At 43.7% G+C, this 21,435-nt stretch overlaps 1 protein-coding gene and 1 pseudogene across 1 annotated transcript; both read left to right on the forward strand.

The window, feature by feature from the left end:
• The first annotated feature begins 2,567 nt into the window (after positions 1-2,567).
• LOC125349926 (gamma-crystallin E) lies at positions 2,568-4,957 on the forward strand. The gene is made up of 3 exons (XM_048344191.1): positions 2,568-2,693; positions 2,794-3,036; positions 4,619-4,957. Exons 1-3 carry the CDS (start codon positions 2,685-2,687, stop codon positions 4,889-4,891), a joined length of 525 nt encoding a protein of 174 aa, XP_048200148.1. The 5' UTR covers positions 2,568-2,684; the 3' UTR covers positions 4,892-4,957.
• Positions 4,958-16,065: 11,108 nt separating this feature from the next.
• On the forward strand, positions 16,066-21,075 carry LOC125350841 (annotated as a pseudogene).
• Positions 21,076-21,435: the final 360 nt, after the last annotated feature.

Consider the following 21,435-nt stretch of genomic DNA (forward strand, 5'->3'; position numbering starts at 1 on the left):
TTTGAGATTTCATGTAAATTTTTGGGTGGATTTTTTCCCTACATCTGCATAAGGTATCATTAGGACTTTAGAGGAGTCTAGAGAGACTGTTTTAAGTAGTCCTGATGTCCTAACTACATAAAAATTATGTAACCCATGAAGATGACACTCCTCTCTTTATCTTTAATTTCTCTCAGAAATATTTCATATTTTTAGTGTACAATAGACTTGCTTTTTTTTCTCAAATTTTTATTATCAAACTGATGTACAGAGACGTTACAGTATCATACGTTGGGCATTGGATACATTTCTTGTACTGTTTGTTGCCTTGTCCCTCATGCCCCCCTCCCTCCCCCCTTTCCCTCCCCCCCCAGGTGTTCAGTTCACTTAATAGACTTGCTTTTAAAGTACAGTGAATAGTTTCTATATTCTTAAACTCTTAGAGAGCATGATTTGGGGTTACTGCATAAAATCCCATCAAGCAAATGTTTCATATTTTACTTAATTATGTGTTATTTTGGATGTAATTTTCTAATATCATACAAATTGGCAAGGCTCCTGTGGCTCACACTTGTAAACCAAAATTCAAGATGCTGAGATCTGAGGATCATAGTTCAAATCCAGCTCAGAAATAAAAGTTACAGAGACTCTATTTCCAATTAATAGAAGAAAAAGAAAGGTGAATTGGAGGTGTGGCTCCAAGTGGTTGCTCACCAGCCATGAGAAACAAAGGCTAAGTGGCAGCACTGAGGTTTGGAGATCAAGCCCCAGTACTGGCTGACACACATGCACATGTGTGCACACACACATCAATTCTAGTAAACTACTATTATGCAAAATCATATGTAACTTTATTTATTTTGCCAGTCCTGGGACTTGAACTCAGGGCTTGGGCACTATTCCGAAACTTCTTTTGCACAAGGCTAGCACTCTCCCACTTGAGCCATAGCACCACTTCTGGCTTTTTCTGTTTATGTGGTACTGAGGAATCGAACCCAGGGCTGCATGCATGCTAGACAAGCACTCTACCACTAAGCCACATTCCCAGCCTTATATTTAACTATTTCTTTTGGGGCATTCTCGGAGATGGAAAGATTAGATGAAAGGAAGTGAAAAAATAATTATATATTAAAAGCATTTTTCTCCTTTTTTCCTCCTTTCCACTTCTTCATACTTTCAAATATATGTATATATGTGTATGTATTAATATTAGGAACTACCGGCAGAGTGCTTGCCTGATATGTGATCTACCACTTGAGCCACCTCTTCAGCCCTTTATGCTTTAGTTATTTTGCAGGGTCTTAAGCTTTTGCCTGGGCCAGCCTTGGATGTCAGTCCTCCTCCCTCCACCTCCTGAATAAGTGGGATTATGGGCATGTATCAACAGACTCAACTAAAGTCATAATTTTTTAAAGAATAATGTGTGACTGAGTTTATTAAAACTCCTATGGCTCCAGTGAAATTTGTTCAGGAAAAATGATTTTTCCCCCCTTAGGGCTACACTTAGGAAGGGATCGCTCCCACTAAGGAATGTGATGGGGTGCTCAAGTTCTTATCCTTATTTCCAGAAGAGGAAGGAATGCATCTCAAAGGCATGGAGAAGGAGATCTTGTTTCTTTTTCACTGTGTCTGGAGATTCTCCATCGGGAGAGTAGGAGGAAGGATTGCATGCTGAGAATGTTTCCACCCCATTTGTCAGCATGGTTCCCAGGTAGAGAAACCTTGCTCTGAAGACAGCCAAGGGCCTGGAGTGGCTGAAAGTCTTGGGGACAGAAAGGGAGACTGCAGTTTCTGAAGGAGGGCTTCCACTAGACAGCAGCTAGGGATTTGTCCTAGGGTGCAACAGGCAGAACTTTTGTAAAATGCAGACATTCGAAATGTGCTATATTTAGGATCTAGTTTGCATCGGTCGGCAAGTAGAATAAACTAAGCCAAGGCCTTTCTTAAGCAAAACTACTAGTTGAAAAGAAAAAATTGCCAATATAATAACAGCCATGGGTCACCTAGTGAACCAGGAAGGAGTCTCCTTGCCTGTGTGGTAGAGGCCCAGTGTTGAGGTACAGAAAAGCCCGAGAGCATAGACTGAGGAGATGTGCATGATCTGAGCTTCCTGGGGTCTTTTTTTCCTCTCTCTTTCCTCCCTCTGTTATCGGATCCTCTGCTTATGGACACATACAGATCACAGAGATGTTTGCTTAGGGAAAAATTTCATCCCCATGGAGAAGACAAATTCATGTCCTTGTCTCCTATTTCATTTGCAGAAAATTCCCTCTAAACTAATCAACTCCAGCTGCAGCCTGTTCTGACCTTAGATTCTGTTCCTACTCATTCTTGTTACTCAAAGGGGCATTATTTTGAAAAACTTAAAAAGTACTCAAAGCATTTCATTCTCATGGTCAACTCGTTAAGCAGATTTGGTTCTTTTTGAATGTTCCCGAATAGGCCCCAGTGGTATCAAGTGACCATTTCACCAGGTCATCAGTTCGAAAGCTCTGGAGCATCATAAGAGAAAACATACAATTAGCACCCCCACACTCCCACACACCCCATGGTCATTCTATAGAAAAGAGACAGAGAAAAGTGCCCTTGCTCCCCGCGGGCCCCTTTTGTGCTGTTCCTGCCAACGCAGCAGCCCTCCTGCTATATAGACGGCCACACTGCGCCACGGACACACACACTCGACCTCCCAGCCGCCTCCACCAGCCATGGGCAAGGTGAGTCCACAGGGCGCCCGGCCGGGGAGGGGACCGCGCTGCCCAGCGGGCCCCGGGCAGCCCAGGCCTCTGAGCCCTCTCGCCTCTCCTTGCCTTGCAGATCACCTTCTACGAGGACCGGGGCTTCCAGGGCCGCCACTACGAGTGCAGCAGCGACCACTCCAACCTGCAGCCCTACTTCAGCCGCTGCAACTCGGTGCGCGTGGACAGCGGCTGCTGGATGCTCTATGAGCAGCCCAACTACTCGGGCTGCCAGTACTTCCTGCGGCGGGGCGACTACCCCGACTACCAGCAGTGGATGGGCCTCAGCGACTCCATCCGCTCCTGCCGCCTCATCCCCTACGTGAGTCCCCTGCCCCGCTCCCTCCTGGCTCCCCAGTCACCTCCTCCAACGTCCTTGGGACCATCCCCAAGGTTTCCTCCCACTGGAAAAGTCCGGGGGACAGAGCTTTCAATGGGTTGTTTAAATTTGCTTGGCTAAATCCAGTCCCCTCCGCTGGGAACCAGCAGCGCTGGGTGCGGAGCGTCCGGGCCCCGGGGATGGACGGAGGGACGGCCCGCTGCTGGCTGTCCCTGGGCCTGAGGCAGCTTGGGCTACCGCCTCACCCCGCTCGGCTAACCCGCTCAACCAGGCTAATTAGACTGGCCTGAATGGGATGAAAGGAGGTCATGGGACTCCTGCCCCCTAGTCCTCGCTAAGCACTGACTCTATGGTGATGGGGATCAGGGCCAAACCCACAGCCTCCAGGGGGTTCCCAGAGCCCGCGGGGGGGGGGGGAGGGGGGCTGCACAGAGCTTTTCCGGGATCAGGAACCTTTAGCCCTGAAATGAGAAGTTCAACCCCCTCCCCCGCCCCTCCCCCCTCGCTCCCCAGGAACCCAGCCTGGCTTTAGAGTCTGAAAACCTGGGGTTCCCCTTTGCAGTCTTGACCCCTGTGATTCCAGACCCAGGGCTCTGCCTCCAGGTTTCAAGGACCAGAAGGCTGGTTGTGAAGGCTGCTCTGCGCGTGGCAGGCGGTTGTGAGATCAAATCCAGCCCCACTCCTTTGAGTCCTTTTGCCAGCCCCTAACCCCCATGGGGAGAGGGAAGAGGGAAGCTTATTAGGAGGTGTCAGCACCTCAAACGGAGTCACAGTGAGAATCGTCCCTGCAGATCTTTCGGGAAGGAAGAAGAAAGGCGCTGGGGCCCGGGGTGCCTGCCAGACGCACGGGGCAGACAGGGCTGTGGGGCTCGGGATGAGGGGTTCACTGAGCTCCAGCAGCCCGCCTTGCGCGGGTGCGAGGTTTAAGGTCTCCACGCTGCCCCGCGTCCTTGGCGGCCGCGGCATCCATTTCCTCACGGGAAGCTCGTAGGCCGGAGCCCGCGGGAGCCGAGACCAGAACCCCGGCCTTCGGGATGCTCTGGCTCCCCAGCCTTTGAAACCCGCAGGGCCCCAACAGGAAAGCAGGGCTGTCTGGGCCGAGTTTTCTCTGAATGGCACCCATCTGCCCCTCTGGGCCTCTGTGGGCAAAGCAGTGCCGCTTCCTTCCCTCGCGTCTCCGAGGCTCCGGAGCCGCCTGCCCGTCGCCAGCGATGCGCCTTTCGGTTGTCACAGCCAATTACGGTGCTAGCGTCCCCGCGGAGCCGCAGCCCACCGCGAGGCTCTGAAAGACCGGGCGAGGGAAATGCAGACATACGCTTCTTGAAAGCGGCGCCGCGGAGGGCCAGTGTGGACACTGGGGTGCGGGGAGCTCAAGCTCCGGGGCGCAGCACTGGTGTCAGAGGAGCGGTGACGGCGCCCCCGAGTTTCAGGGCGCACGGGCTGCGCGGCGGCGCGCGGCGGCGCTGGGGCTGCGGTCTCTTCACGGGTCACCTTTGGTGTCGGCCATGGCTGAGTGAGGCCCTGTTTTCTGACGCGCCCTGTCTGCGGCTGGCTGGGTCCCCAGGCCAGCTCCCACAGGATCCGGATCTACGAGCGGGAGGACTACCGAGGCCAGATGGTCGAGATCTCCGAGGACTGCTCCTCTCTCCAGGACCGCTTCCACTTCGGGGACTTCCACTCCTTCCACGTGCTGGAGGGCTACTGGATCCTCTATGAGATGCCCAACTACCGGGGCCGCCAGTACCTGCTGAGGCCGGGGGATTACAGGCGCTACCACGACTGGGGCGCCATGAACGCCAGGGTGGGCTCTCTGCGGAGAGTCATGGATTTCTATTGAAGCATCTCCACCCTACCCTTTTCTCCATCTGGGAGCTAATAAAATATTTCCTGTGTGTTTCATGCACCTGTGGAGTCCTGTGATCCTTTCGGCCTCTGTGGAAGGGCTCAGCAGATATGGAACCAGGAATAATGTTAAGCTTTCTTACCCATACCAGTGGGAAGGATGGTATAGAGTAAGGAGTAGCCAGAATGTCTGGATCTTGTCCACTTACTAGTTAAGAGTCATGGGACAAATCTCTAGCATCGCTGTGCCTCAATTCCCTAATTTGTTTAAAAAATGAAGAATATTAAACTTCACCACATGTACATTACATGTGGGTTGAAGCAGTTACTAATAGTAGTTCTCTTCCAGTGGTGCCAGACACGCAGTACTTTGCCCACATACGCATTTGTAACCTAAGTATGCTTTGCTTATTATTTGGACCTTATAAATGAATGTTTTTCAAAGTATCAGTACTGCATGGGAAATCGCTTGCATCAGGGCCCATGGAATGCTGATTCCAAGACCTCATTCCCAGGCAACCGGTACGCAAATGAAATTCGAGAATCACAGTTTCTAAATCTGTTTTTGTTTTGTTTTTGTGGCCAGTCCTGGACTCAGGGCCTGAGCACTGTCCCTGGCTTCTTTTTGCTCAAGGCTAGCACTCTACCACTTGAGCCACAGCACCACGTCCGGCTTTTTTCTATATATGTGGTGCTGAGGAATCGAACCCATGACTTCATGTATAGGAGGCGAGCACTTTACCACTAGGCCATATTCCCAGCCCCTAAATCTGTTTTTATAATACAGAATTACATCCGGAAAGATGCACATCTTCATTTTAGATAGTAACTGTGTTCAGCGAAGGAAAACAACATTGAGTAGAACAAGATCCTTTGTATGTTCAAGAGTACACACACGTATCTGATGGCAGTGTTGCAGAAAAGCCAACATAATTGGCACAATAATTACCCCAGTGGCAGACTAGAAGCCAGTTTGTGTAAAGGGCTGTAGGTGCATAGATGGAAATGTCCAGGCATGTATGGGAGGCACTCTAAAAACAGCTTCCACAGCCACAATCAAGGACTCCGTTGTTCTCAGAATCAAAAATACTGCTCCAAATTGATCTGGTAAATTCTAACCTTTTCTAGGAAAAAAACAATTCAGAGTCATCACATTAACATAATAAGAAATAAAACAAAGAGATTAGAGGCACAAAAATTAGAGGCACTAGACATTATGTTGAAAATGAACTATACAACTGTGGGTGAGGACAGGTGGAAAAAACTGGGAGTGAGGGAAGGGGTGACATTGTCCACAAAGAAATGTACTCTCTACTTGCCTTATGTAAGGGTAACTCTTTTGCACATCACCTTTATAATAACAATAAAGAAGTTGAAAACAAAAAAGAAAGAGTGGAGATGTTGCCTATGAATAAACAAATATTTACATATTTATTAAAGCCAGGTATAATAGTTTATACCTGTAGTCCCAACATTTTGGAGACAGAGGCAGAACAATAGCAAGTTCCAGGTCAGCCTAGACTACATCCCGAGACCCTATCACAAGATACCAAAAAGAAGCAAATACACAAGGCATATGCAGTAGCTGTATGCTTGCAAATCATTGGGAAGGAGATGGCATTTTAAGTCTTAAATTTGGATAGTGTCTCAAAGGGAATACGTATAGGTAGAGAAGGTCCCAAAGTCCTGGGTACCCTTGCTTTAAGGAGAAGGTAAAGAAGAATATATGATGTCAAAACTTCAATGGCTGAGATTCAGAATATTACATTTTTTCACTCAAATGCAAAAATTTAGCTTGAGAAAAAATGAACAGGAAAGGACTATTTCAGAAGAGGAGGAGGGGCATCTGAATGGGGGAAATAGGGACAATACAGAGTAATAGATGGGTATATACAACCTGAGTATATTATATACATATATGAAAATATAATGAGGGGCTGGGGATATGGCCTAGTGGCAAGAGTGCTTGCCTCGTATACCTGAAGCCCTGGGTTGGATTCCTCAGCACCCCATATACAGAAAACGGCCAGAAGTGGCTCTGTGGCTCAAGTGGCAGAGTGCTAGCCTTGAGCAAAAAGAAGCCAGGGACAGTGCTCAGGCCCTGAGTCCAAGGCCTAGGACTGGCAAAAAAAAAAAAAAAGAAAGAAAAGAAAATATAATGAAACCTACTATTATCCTTATTGGTTCTGACCCTGGGCTTGACGTCAGGGCCTGGGCGCTGTCCTTGAGCAAAAGAGTTCTACCACTTGAACTACAGCCCCACTTGCACCTTTTTGCTGGTTAATTGGAGATAAGAATCTCACGAACTTTCCTGCCTGAGTTGGCTTTGAACCATGATCCTCAGATCTCAGATCCCTGATAGTTAGGATAACAGGAGTGAGCCACAGGTGCCTGCCACATTACTTTTTTCAATTAATATATGCTAACTTTACTGTGTGTATATATATGCCATATATAATTTAATGTATTATAATATATTATGTATAATAATATATTATGTATTATATATGTTATTTTATATACTGCAATATATTATATTTTAATATGTAATATATGTTATATAATAATTATATTATATAACTTATATAATATATAATCTTATATAATGAAATATTTATTTTATTTGTTCATTTGGATGATATTGGAGATTAAACTCAGGGTCTTGTACTTCTTCAGCAGGTGTTCTCCCCCTTAAGCTCTTCTGCCAGCCCTCTCTACATGGATTATTTTTGAGAGAGGGTCTCACTTTATGCCTAGGATAGCCTAGACAACAGTCCTTCTGTTCGTGCATCCTTGCAACATGGGGACGACAGGGATGTGCCACCTAGCCCAGCCCTTGTATTTCCCCAGGACCTGGAATGCCAGGCACTCATCACTGTACCTAGCAACTGGTCAAGATGGAATCTCGTAACCATCTTTTCCCAGGCTGACCTTGAGCTGACCTTCCAGCTGACCTTCCCTGATCTCTGCCTCCCAAGTAACTAGGATTATAGGCTTGAGTCACCGTACCTGACTGAAAGAAAAAAAAATAGATTGTTTAAAAAATGGTAACAACTGTTTAGTTAATTCTTTAGACTAGGTCTAAAGAATTCTTTAGGCTAAGTCTACAAAAATTAAAGACCCCAGGAACAATAACCAGAAAGTGGAATAAAATTGTTGTTTCATATCATTTTTGATATATTTTATTCATTAAAGTAAAAAGTACAACCTACTGACACATCAAGGAAATTTTGAAAATTGAATACAGAAAAATGCCAGGATGTCTATGCAATGCTGTTTACAATTATGGAGAGAGAGATTAAGACTTTGAGTCTTTGGTAAGTACAGCAACAAAACCTAGATGTGCAGCCCTGGCTTAGGGTAGTCAAGAGAACTACAGGGCACGCCCTGGGTGCTGGCCCAAAATGCAAGGCGCACCCAGTGCTGCTGAGTCAGAATCTGCACTTTAACACCATCCCTAGATGATCCCTAGGTGATCATCCTAGATGATCATGAAACTTAAAGAAAACCTAGGTAAGCTGGGCACCGGGTGATCAAACCTGTAACCCAAGTTGCTCAGAAGGCTGAGCTCGGACGATTGTGGTTTGAAGCCAAACTGGGCAGGAAAGTCCATGAGATTTCTACCTCCAACATGCCAGCAAAAATGCACAATTGGAGCTATGGCTTAAGTTGTAGAGCATCAAATTTGAACAAAAATATTCAAACCTCCAGGTCCTGAGTTCAAACCCCAGTACCAGCACACACACACACACACACACACACACACACACACACACACACGAAAGAAAGAAAGAAAGAAAGAAAGAAAGAAAGAAAGAAAGAAAGAAAGAAAGAAAGAAAGAAAGAGAGAGAGCAGGAAGGAAAGGAGGGGAAGGAGGGAAGGGAAGGGAAAAGAAGGAAGGAGGAAAGAGGGAGGGAGAGAGGGAGGGAGGGAGGAAGGAAGGAATGAACAAATGAACAATCAAATGAAGGAAGGAAGGAAAAGAGAAGAAAGTCTAGGCTAAAGAATGCCAGTGTTTCCTAAACCACTATGGTGCAGATCACCAATACCCATGCTGTACATGGCAATCTCCTGTGGAATATATTTTAAGAGATAAAACATTATTTGCATATTTATGCATGGTCTTCAAAGACCAAAGGTCACTGAAAGTAGGATTTGTAATAACAGAAATATCTAACAGGTTAAACTTTATTACTCTCTCCCGAAGCAGGCTGCCTCCAAACATGACTTAACATTTCACATTTTCTCTCCATTGCTTAGTAAATATACTTGCTTGTCCTTTCTGTAATCCATATCTGACTGCTGATTTTTGCTGTTTCGTCAGCTGACATTTCCCCTTCTGTTTCACCTGCAGAAGTAACACTGAGTTCTTTCTGTGTACCATGAATACATCTCGGCTGTTCTTCATCTCTGAATCCTTTACTTGGTGAGAACAAGATAATCAGACAAGTGGGCCCATCTTTACTCTCCAGAGCCATCAGGAAGTTGCTCCTTGACTGCATCGCAGTCATTTTGGGTTTTCTTCTTCCCAGTAAGCCCATTCACAGAATTGTTTTCCAAGCCCTGCCCTTTCATTTTCTCTACAGCTGCATGGAGCTAGTTCTTTTTTAAATTGTGTATTCGGCGTTCTCCTCTGATATACTGTCTTCCTTTCTTTGTTCAAAGTCCCCAGATGAGTTACAGCCATTGCCACCTGATGCAACCACAGTTATTCACTAGGAATTTCTGACCTACGAATCTTTGCTTTCCCTGATGTCTCCTCATCCAAGAATGAGAAACCAGATCCCTCTTTCTCTCTCTATTCTTTGTCATCTAGATCTACTGGGTATAGCAGTTCGTCTCTGCCTGCATTTCCTTTGCATAACTGCTGGCAAAAATTTCCCCTGATGTCACTAAAGGGTTAAAAAGCTGTTTTACAGCCAAAATATATCCAAAGGAAATCTCTAATGCTTTTAACAGCCTTCTCTGCCCACCCCACCCCCTCTTTCTCATCCCATCTGGCATAGGGATAGGAAGGTGAAAGCAATCATGGTGATGTGGTCAACCTTATCTAATATGAGATTGAATATCTCGAATTCTCCATGAATCAGACCATATTCGTTCTGAAAGTACGACAATCCATACTGTAGCTTCCTCATGTACTGCCTGATGCAGGAGCTTCTCCATGGCATATCTGATGGAGAGATAACCATGTATGAGCTCCATGACCATGCATGGCAATTACTTGCTGGCAGAGCCAGACATAGCACGTGACTGGAGAGGAGATCCCAGCAGGAAGCCAGGAAGAGACGAGTGGCTAGGGGACCATGAGCCACCAAAGCTACGCTTTTCACTGATTTGGACAGCTGAATGGTTAGAGAACCAAGAAGATACTTAACAACTTATAGCAATGATTTTTAGAATATGGAGGCTCAATCTAAGTGATTCCAACATGGCAGGTCTGATCATTCATTCTAATATACCAATCCAGGAAGGGAGTAGTAATGAAGTCAGAGAAAGGATACACACACACACACACACACACACACACACACACACACACACACACACACATCGCCAGTGCTGGGACTTGAACTCAGGGCCTGAGCACTGTCCCTGGCTTCTTTTTGTTCAAGGCTAGCACTCTACCACTTGAGCTACAGCACCACTTCCAGTTTTTTCTGTTTATGTGGTGTTGAGGAATCAAACCCAGGTCTTCATGCATGCAAGGCAAGCACTCTACCACTAAGCCATATTCCCAGCCAGAAAGGATATATTTTTTTTAAATATATCTTTATGATCTTTAAGCAACAGATTTATTAATGCACCAGCTGCATGCAGAAAAGATGGCAGAAGACATTTCAACTTGACTTTAGGTACTACACACAAGCTTTAGGTTTAAGTAGAGAAAGAATTTAGATGAGAAGAATAAATACTTATCAAGAGGAATAAATAATTATAAAACAATCGCAGGCAATGCACAGCTTGACTGATCATCACCTCAACCCTAATTCTGCAAGGGGTTCATCATCATCACTCTGGTTCCCACGAGCTGCCTACTCCTGTGCCAGGGTCAAACCGTGTCCTTATGGTAATTTTTCTCATTCAGAGGGTGCTATGACCCGGAGACTCTGCTGTTCCTTGGGGGTAATTTATGTTGACGTAAAGATATTGACATTCCTGGCATCCACAGTGGCTACAGGAGAGAGACTCAGAGCAAAGGAGACAGATGCAAAATGCAGGGACATCAAGTTTCTGTTTTTTAGGTCTGAGACCAGGATTCTAACTCAGTACCTGAGTGCTCTACCAACTGAACTATGCCACCAACCCCTAAAGGGTTGATTATTTCTTTTGTTGTTTTTGTTATGATGTCAAATGTTTATTCTGTTTGTACTTAGCTTGTGGGTCCAAGTCAGAAGTCCGTGTGTGTGTGTGTGTGTGTGTGTGTGTGTGTGTTGGAACGTTGATCAATCTTGAGGAAACTTCAGTGTCAGCCAGTCTGTCTCTGTGGGTTTCTTAGCTGATGATAAATTAGTACATGAGAAAGGGGCAAGTTGTAAGAGTCGATTAGTCAAGAGTTGTATTGAAGTCTAAAAGTAAAAGTATCACTATAAGCAGAGTACAAGTAGCCATCAAAGTTAGGAGACATTTGATTAAGATCTTGTAAAGAAATAAATCCTCTTTTAAATATCTGTGAATATGGAATATTAAACAAACAACATGGCTTCAGTCAGTGGAAATAGTCTTTTTTTTATGTTGTTGCAATCTCTTTTAAATAGAAGGCCCTTGCCAAAGGCATTATAGTTTGCCTTCTGTCAGAAGGACCTAGAATGGCTTTAGTGTCAGTAGCCATATGTAAGAACCTTTCTCCATAATCTCTCTCAGTTTTATTTCCTTTTGGAAAGACTGACACCAGTGACTCCATTTTTTGTTACTTTTTAGGTGCCAGTCCTGATGCTTGAACTTGGGGATCAGGTGTTGTCCCTGAGATTCTTTTCTCAAGGCCAGCGCTCACCACTTGAGCCACAGTGCGACTTATGGCTTTTTCGGAGTAGTTTATTGGAGATGAAAGTCTCATGGACTTTCCTGCCCAGTCTGGCTTTGAACCATGGTCCTCAGATCTCAGCTTCCTGAGTAACTAGGGTCATAGTCATGAGCCACAGTATGCAACACTATTTTTTATTCTAACAACCAACTATAACAAGCCAACTTTCCATTCATATATCATGAATCCCTCTTTGTCTCTGTACTCTACTACTCATACCTTTCTTCATTGTTTTATGGTTCTTTCAATTTTTTCCCTTGTTTCTCTTCTTTCTTAAAAATAAAATGTTAGAAGTTTTTTTGTATCACACAGAAACCAAATCAATAAAAATCCCCTAAGTTCCAGCTCTTAGAAGGTTCTTTTTTTTTTCTTTATTTAGATGAAACTTGGATTTCACCTGTAGAAGAGTGCCACCTGGCGCTTGCCAGAGAAAGGCAGTGTGATTTAAAAGCCTTTCACGAAATCACACATGGAAGAGATCATTCAGTGCCTTTTAGATATCCAGTGTACATAGGGCCAGCTTATCATTTAGCCACGACGCTCATTAAGTGTAAGTCTTATTTAAGAGCTTTGTGACACCTCTTAGCATGTCATGTGAGACATGACCATTGTGGGGTTCATCAGAGTAGGTGGGACTGTTTCAAATGGGAAACCCATTGTTTGTTCCAACTGTCAATATCCAACAGGTCCATAGCTTACTTGTGAAACTAAGTGCACAAGAGAAATATATCCCATATCCTCCTCCAAGTATTTCCTCTCTCCTTCAAGTGCAACTCTGATTTACTTAAGAATTTTATATCTTCTATGTTTTTTTCTTATCATTGCATGTGAATATTTTGTGTAGAACTCTTGATCAGTTTTCTTTCTTTCTTTCTTTCTTTCTTTCTTTCTTTCTTTCTTTCTTTCTTATTTCTTTTGCCAATCTTGGGGCTTGAACTCAGGGCCTGTGCACTGTCCCTGGCTTCTTTCTGATCAAGGCTAGCACTCTACCACTTGAGCCACAGCACCCTTTCTGGCTTTTTCAATGATTAATTGGAAATAAGAATCTCACAGACTTTCTTGCCCTGGCTAGCTTACATCTATGATCATCAGATCTCAGACTCCTAAGTAGTAAGGATTACAGGCATAAGCCACTGGTGCCTGATGAATTATTACTAATTACATTTTGAAAATAATGCTAGGAAAAATAAAAAATGTAATACAACTTTATAGACTTGTCAGCAAACCAAATTGCCTTGATACTAAGTGACTGAGGTCAAAAGACAAAACTGATAGTTAAGTCTTCCTAGGCACCAAGTTTTGTTCCAAACCCTCAGAAAATGGCTTCATGCGTACATGGCCATCATCAACAAAAAGAGACAGGCACTCATAAAACTGGTATATACCTGAAAAAGAAAAAGAAAAAAAATACGTTCCATGAGAGTTTAAAATACCTCAGTGGGAGCAGTGGAAGTTAGTCAAGATTGCAATTTAAGAACCAATAAAGTAAAGGCACCACTTAACCAGGTGCATGCCACCTGGTGCATGGGTCCTGAGGTTGAATTGAGACCTCAAGGGTGTGACTTGAGTGTACATCTAGACTCAGGAAGAAGGCAACTTGCCAGTCAGCACAGAAGTAATTCAATATTGTTTTACAACCAGCTCAGCAAGCAGGTTGTTGGTGCTGAACCTATACTTTGAAAATATAATATAAGGCCTGGGAATGAGAGAATATTCCAGGCAGAGGAAGTACTGGTCTATGGACATTGCAGGGAAGAAATGTCCCCTGTTGTCCAGTACAAAGACAGGAATATCCTAAGAACCACCACATCTGTCTCTTCCCAGTCTATTGCCTGCTCTAGCAGGTGATCTCTATAGGGTGCATGCTTTTGCTACCAGCAAGAAAAGAATGTCTTGGACAGCTCCCAGTTAGAAGCTAGCCTGGCATTTGTGGCTAGGTTGTTCTGTCTACCTGTTGAACATAAACCATTTTATAGAATAAATTGACATCAGATGAACTGACTCTGTGTCTATGAGGGAGTAAGACAAATAAAACCCAGTTCTTCACCATGTTTGAGCACTGAAAGGATTCTTCCTTTCATTGTGTTAATGACCAAAATAATCAGCCATCTCCAAACCCCAGCTAATGAATGAAGGGCTGCTATTCCCACCCCCACACACCCTCCCCTCCATAACATCTTTGGCCTACTTTATTCCTCCCAACTTCCAGATAAAATTTAGACCAGGAGGATTCTACTGTTGACGTTATCTTTAAAGTTCTAGGTGAATTTCCTGTGGCATACCCTACGTGGTTATTGTATATGATTTTGGCACACTGGATATGCCTACCTGATCTGGGGAAGGGAAAAAAATGAGGGTGTAAGATATCACAAGAAATGTATTCACTGCCTTATTATGTAACTATACCCCCTTTGCACAACACCTTGTCAATAAAATTTAATTTAAAAAATTTAGTTTTGATCTGCTCTGGAAACCTTATTCTCCCCTGCCCTACAGTTCTCATTAGCATCAACTGGTTGTTCAAGGAGCCTTTATTTAGATGTATCCAATATATACACCATGTGCCTTGATTGGATTCGCTTTGCACACATTTACTGTGTAAAGGTCTTTATAAGAAGAAGGAAGATGGAGAAGAGGTGTAAAGAAGAGGGAATGAGGTAGAGTGGCTTGGGTGAAGAGGGAGTGACATTTCTCTGGGTTTATCTTATTGTATAACTCTGGTTCTCATATCCATAATAATATTTCAAAATGCTCAATACTCAGATAAGGAGACACTTGCAGAAGGAAGTGGTCATGGGAGAGATGTACACTTCTCCTCAACCATGACATGTCTAGCGGGAGTTTATGGACATGCTATACTCTCATCCAAAATAAGTAGGAAGAGGGAGGGGCAGGCAGGGAAAGCTTGCCATCTAGTGAACTGGAGGCATATGGATCATCATTATGGAGCATAAAAAAGAAAGGTGTGTGTGTGTGTGTGCGTGTGTGTGTGTGCGTGTGTGTGTGTGTGTGTGTGTGTCAGTCCTGGGTGTTGAATTCAGGGCCTGAGTGCTGTCCCTGAGCTTCTTTTGCTCAAGGCTATTACTCTAGCCCTTGAGCCATAGTGCCACTTCTGGCTTTTGAGTAGTTTATTAGCAGTAAGAATCTCATAGACTTTCCTGCCTAAACTGGCTTCAAATCACAATCTTCAGATTTCAGCATCTTGAGTAGCTAGGATCACAGGAATGAGTCCCCAGCCCCCTGCAAGAAAGTGAGTTTTCAAACTCAGTAGTGGGCACTGTTTGGGGAGACTTCAGAAAGGAAAGTAAGGAAGAAGGAATTAATTTATGAAAAGCTTCACAGACGAACACCAGCACATCCTCAGGGTGTGTGCTCAGGGACCATCAAGAAGCATAGTCTCAATGGAGCACAGAAGACAAGGCAGAGATAAGGAAAACTTAAAGCTAAACACATAAGCTGGGGCCTGTTCTTGCAAAGCCGTACTTATGCTTCTGTTCTGCAGACAAGAAACTGGCACATCAGATTTATGCAAAAAGTAGTCCTATCACTAATTCATATTGGAGAAATGGAATTGATGGTTTCATGGAAGATGCATTGCTATAAAGAAGCACAGAAAGCAAGAACCCCAGAATGTAGGAACTCTTGTTAGGTGTCCATTATATTCCAGTTTCCTATATCTAGCTGCACAGGCCATTTAATCCAACAACTTCTTCAGTATGATCCTTCTTAAACACAAGTCTTTACCCTCATGCTCATTTTCTTCTTGCTCTGTTGGTAAAATTTCCAGATTCAACAGTATTCTTCCACAAGGGTGACTCAGAAAGAAGCAGGATGTTGAACATGCTCATGCTGTTTTACACTTGTTGAATTCCTCATATTTGTTTCCACTTACTTTACTTTGAGCCATTTTTGTATTCTTAGCGATTAGAGCCATGAGGAGAATGAGGTGATGCAAAGAGAAGGCAAGAAGTGAGAAGAGAAAGGGAGTTAAGGATGAAACTTGGTGAATGCTCATAGAAAGGACTAGAAGCCAAGCTCTCTACAAAGGGCAGTGGGAGAAGGATATCTGAGATACTCCTAGAAGATTCCCAGGGGTTTTTCTCCTCAGAAAGAGAAAAGAATTGCATGATGGAGAGAGCAGTCCATGTCCAATATCACAGGTATGACAAGGAACATTTTGGTTCTAAAAGATACACAATGAATCACATTGATAAAGTATTTTTGTTGACTTCAATCAAAATAGTATCTTCACAAAAACACAGGCAGAAAATAAGTGGGTTACTGAGACACCAAGACAGTGAGTAGAAGAATACACTTTTTGGGTGTGGGGAGCTTGGTCTTAGAACCTCGAGTTCTTGGTTGACTTTTGCTTTTTCACTCAAGGCTGATATTCTACCACTTATGCCACACTTTCACTTGCAGCTTTTTGCTGGTTAATGGGTGACAAGGGTCTCATGGAATTTTCTACCTAGGCTGGCTTTAAACCATGATCCTCAGATCTCAGCTTCCTGAGTAGCTAGGATTAAAGGTGTGAACCACTGTCACCTGGCTGAGAATATGTTTTTGTTCTCACAGAGTGAAGGCAGTGGCTGGCACTGTTCAGAACCACGAAAGAGGAATTCCAAGGCCACGATGACAGGGTAAAGGTTGGGGTAACATCTTGGCTGAACCTGAATCTTTCGCTTACAGTCTGACCTAGGCATGTCTGATAAATTGTACTTCCATTTCCTGTCTGTTGGATGGAGATAATAACAATATTTTTTATCATAGGACTGCCATGATTAATGGAATTAACACCTATAAGGTACTTGGGGCAGTGCCTAACTGTGGCCAGCACTTGGTGATATGACAGCTATTTTTATATTTACATCTGCTGTTGCCATTCTTGAGATTGCCTTCTAAGGAAAGACCTTGTACCATGATCATTTCTATCATAGCCTTCCATAACCAAATCCTAAGTTATTTTTTGAGCGTGATGAATGAGATAAACCTCTATTCACAGCACTTCTCATCTTGCAGAAGCAGCCAGCACTCAAGAAGAGACGGATTCGTTGAGGATATTTCAACAGACAGACAATTTATAATGATGTGGGCTGGGCGAAGAAACCGAAAAAGAGATAATACAAAACCCTGGAGCTAAGAAAGAAGATTCTGTGACTCCTTTCTGCCCTCCACCCCCGAGCTGAAGGGTAAGGGGAAAGTGGTTGTTGGAAGCCAGAATGCTTAGACACTTTGACAGACCTTGACAGAAAGATGTCGCCAGCCTGTGGGTACTCAGCATGAGAGAGATAGGTGGGCCAACAAATACCTGTGCTCGCTCTCTCATAATGGTCTTCCCCCTTAGCTGCTCTCAACCAGTGGGGTCACAGTGTAGCTGAGGCCTTAAAGCATCAGGCTGTGCATTGTTCTGCTACCGCTGGGAAGGAATGGTATCCCCACCCCATTCTCTGCTGTTCCAGTCCCTTTCCCCTCAACACACAAGGATTCCTCAGCTGCCCCTGATCTCAGTGTGTTGGTGGCTGAGCATTTTTATTGGAAGTCTCTACATGCAGGAAGTGAACATACTCTCTTCCCTCCCTATTTTAGAAGTCACTGATTAGCGATTAGTGATGCTGAGCAAGCTTAAACGTAGCATTGATTTCATGAATTTCTCCATTGAAACAGGCTCTGAAACCTTTGGTGTAATTAAAGTACTTGATCCATAAATCAACAAATATTTATTTAAAATTGATGGCTCAAGTACTGTATGCATGTTAAGAATTAAGGACACAGAAGCATGAGGCATTATCAAATTACCTACTTATTCACTCAAAAAGTGTTTCTTGAGGGTCTTCTATGTGCCCAGCACTGTGAAATGGCCACATTCTAGCAAGTGAGGGGAAATTATAACATTATATAGAATAATTTCAACACAGGATCACTGAATTTTAACAGCAGGATAAATATATAGTGATACAGAAGCAAAAGAACAAGCTCAGACAGAGAAGGTGGCACATGCCTGTAATTCTAGCACTCTAGAGGTAGAGGGAGGAGAATTGGGAGCTTGAGAGCAACTTGGGCTACATAGTGAGACCCTGTCTTAAAAGCAAAGCCAAGCCAGGTGCTAGGGGCTCACACCTGTAATTCTAGCTGCTCAGGAGGCTGAGATCTAAGGATCACAGTTTGAAGCTAGCTGGGGAAGAAAAGTCTATGAAACTCTTATGCCCAATTAGCCATGAAAAAGCCAGAAATGAAGCTGTGGCTCAAGTGGTAAAGTGCTAGCCTTGAACATAAAAGCTTAGGGACAGTGCCCATGCCAAGTTCAAGTCCCAGGACTGGCACACACACACACACACACACACACACATACAGAGAGAGAGAGAGAGAGAGAGAGAGAGAGAGAGAGTAAAGTAAAACAAAGCAAAGCAAAAACACAAGTTAAAAAAGAAAGCAACCGAAAGAGAGGATGACAGCTTTTTGAACAAATGTCATACAGAGGCAGCATTGCTGAAGACCAAAGTCTTTGTGCATAATCTTTTAGAAAACATGAGTTGCTTTTAGAACAACTGCAATACTAATACTTGGTATCTATGCAACCTAAAATTTTTGCCAGACACTGGAGACTCATGCCTGACATCAGCTACTCAGCTACTATGAGGCTTTTATCTCCAGTTAATCAGCTGAAGGCTGGAAATGGAGGTGTGGCTCAAGTAAAAAAGCTAAGGGACAGCACGGGCATTAGTGCGCGCACACGAGTACTCACACACACACAAATTCAAATATACTTGCATAGTACTGTAGTGATTCAATATTAATCATTAATCCAGTAAATATTTACTAAGCATTTACTATAAGCCAGGAACTTGCTGACTCCCACAGTCCCTCCATAGTAGATCTGAAGTTTGCCATGAGGCTGACTGGAATTCTGTAGTGTTTCCTCTGTAGTAGTTCAACTGCACCATCAGGTGAGAGGGGCCTAGTACCCTTAACTTCAAAGAAGAAAGACCAGGGAGAAGAGTCTGAACAGATTGAAGGTTCCCACATTGGTACCATTAGATCATGTCCTTTTTTTTAACTTCATATTTAAACACTCAAGTCTAGATGTATCTTTAGGTCTTGATTTCAAAAGGTAAAACACTAACAGATGAAACACACACATGTAACATGGGGAAAAGCAATTATATGAGGGAAACATGCTGTTTGATTCCATTTTTATAAAACAAAAACACAGACAAAAGGAATCTGCTATTTAGGCTAGAACACAGGTTATACTTTAGTAAAGACCAGAAAGAGTAATGGGTGTGGTTCTGAATTTCTGGAATGTTCTATGTCTTGATCTGTGTACTGGTTGCATGAATGTTTTCAGAGTTTAAAATTTATTTGAGCTATAAACATGCTACAATGTGTGTATTTTTCTGTACATGTATTATAATTCAATAAAAGGACTTTTAAAATTACGTAGCATAGGTTGAATTAAGAAAAACTTGAGCACAGATGCATTGGTTTGCATGAAAATACAAAGGGAAACGTTTCTTGCTGTCGTTAGCTAACATGAACAAATACCAAAAGCCCAGTGGCTCTTCACGCAGTGACCAGTGTTTATTGAAGAGTGGTTTCAGGCAAACTGAAGGCAAATGAGTCCCTGCCTCATGTAGAGTATTACACCACGGGGGAGGGAGGGATTTCAATCAAATAACCACAGACATATGTGAAGAAGGAATGCAGAGAGCCCAAACTTAACGGGATGAGTACTAGACCAGAAGGAACAGGATTCTTTTCTTTTTCCTTTATTGAAACTAAGTAAGTACATAAATTTTGCAGTACACATTTTAACCTTCCCAATGATAGACATCATTTCATCATTTCTAATAGCTGTGTAGAATTCCATTGTATATGGGCTGGGAATATGGCCTACTGGCAAGAGTGCTCACCTCGAATTCCCTTGTATATAGGTACCACATTTTTTGCAAACATTCCTCTGTTAGTGGGATATTTGTGTTGTTTCCATATCTTGGCCATTGTGAACAGTGCAGCAATGAACATGGAGGTGCAGGAGTCCTTGTTCTATTCTGGTTCTTGTTGTTCAAGGTAGATGTCTAAGAGTGAGATGGCTGAGTAATAAGGTATGTCTATGTTTAGTTTTTTGAAGAACCTCCAGACTGCTTTCCAGAGTGGTTGTACTAGTTTACATTCCCACCAACAGTGCAGTAGGTTCCTCTTTCTCCGCATCCCCACCAACATTTGTTGTTGTCTGAGTTCAGAATATAGGCTGTTCTGACTGGGGTAAGGTGGTATTTCAGGGTTGTTTTTATTTGAATTTCCTTTACAGCCAGGGATGAACAGGGATGGACAGGGATGTTGAACAATAGGAAGTTGATTCTTTTTTTTAAAAAATCATAGCTTTGGGGCTGGGAATGTGGCTCAGTGGTAGAGTGTTTGCCACTTCTTCATTATTATGCCTCTCATTTAATCTTTCCATCGCTGAGAATGCGACAAAAGAAATAGTTAGATATAAGGCTGGGAATGTGGCTCAGTGGTAGAGTGCTTGCCTAGCATGCATGAAGCCCTGGGTTTGATTCCTTAGTACCACATAAACAGAAAAAAGATGGAAGTGGTGTTGTGGCTCAAGTGGTAGAGTGCTAGCCTTGAGCAAAAGCAGCTCAGGAACAGTGCCCTGGCTATGAGTTCAAGTCCCAGGACTGGCAAAACATAAAAAAAAAAAAATCAGACCTTCGCGCTCCCGCGTGGCGCAGCCCACCGCGATTGGAGGAGGAAGAGGAGGCCGAGGAGCAACAGCGATTCTCTTACCAGCAAGAGGCTAAAGGCAGCAGTTCACTATACAGTCGGTTGCCTTTGCAAAGAAGTTGAACTGGACAAAGAGATGCCGTTCAGCAAGCAGACCATCGTTGCAATTTCGGAGCTGACTTTCCGGCAGTGCGACACTTTTGCCAAAGACCTTGAGATGTTTGCCAGACACGCGAAAAGAAGCACAATTAACACTGACGACGTGAAGCTCTTAGCGAGGAGGAGTAATTCACTGCTAAAAATACATCACAGAGAAAAATGAGGAGCTTGCTCAGCTTAATCTAGAACGAAAAACAAAGAAGAAAAAGAAATTGGAGGATGGCAACAAAAACCCCAGGGAGCATGCAGACGAGGAGATGGTAGAGTGAGAATGAAGGCCTTCAGCAGGTAGAACTACTGCAACCCTGAGTAGTATCGCCAAGAGAATCCTTTCTTTTTTTCCAGGAGAAGCAAAGATTTGTTTTAACATGGCTAAGGGACACATAGACAGCCTGGCCACGAGGCAGATTCTGCTGCTGCTAGTCTGGTGTGGGGATGGGGACAGGTTTTAATGGTGTTACCTGAGATTATTCTGATTGGCTGCTGCTTGCCCATGGGTCTTGTTGATTGGTTGTTCTCCCTCTGACCGTGGTTTGACTTTCTTGGTATTTTGTTCCTGCCATGCCTCCCTCTGTAAGGGAAACTTTCCTCTGCGTTTCCCAGGGACAACAAAATCAGTTCTGCTGTAAGT

This window comes from Perognathus longimembris, chromosome 4 (assembly GCF_023159225.1).
Source record: "Perognathus longimembris pacificus isolate PPM17 chromosome 4, ASM2315922v1, whole genome shotgun sequence".
In the NCBI taxonomy this organism is placed as follows: domain Eukaryota; kingdom Metazoa; phylum Chordata; class Mammalia; order Rodentia; family Heteromyidae; genus Perognathus; species Perognathus longimembris.

Bases quoted from the DNA above. Each gene is read 5' to 3' on its own strand.
- LOC125349926 (XM_048344191.1), top strand. The intron at 3,037-4,618 runs GTGAGTCCCCTG...CTGGGTCCCCAG, and splicing joins CCTGCCGCCTCATCCCCTAC to GCCAGCTCCCACAGGATCCG.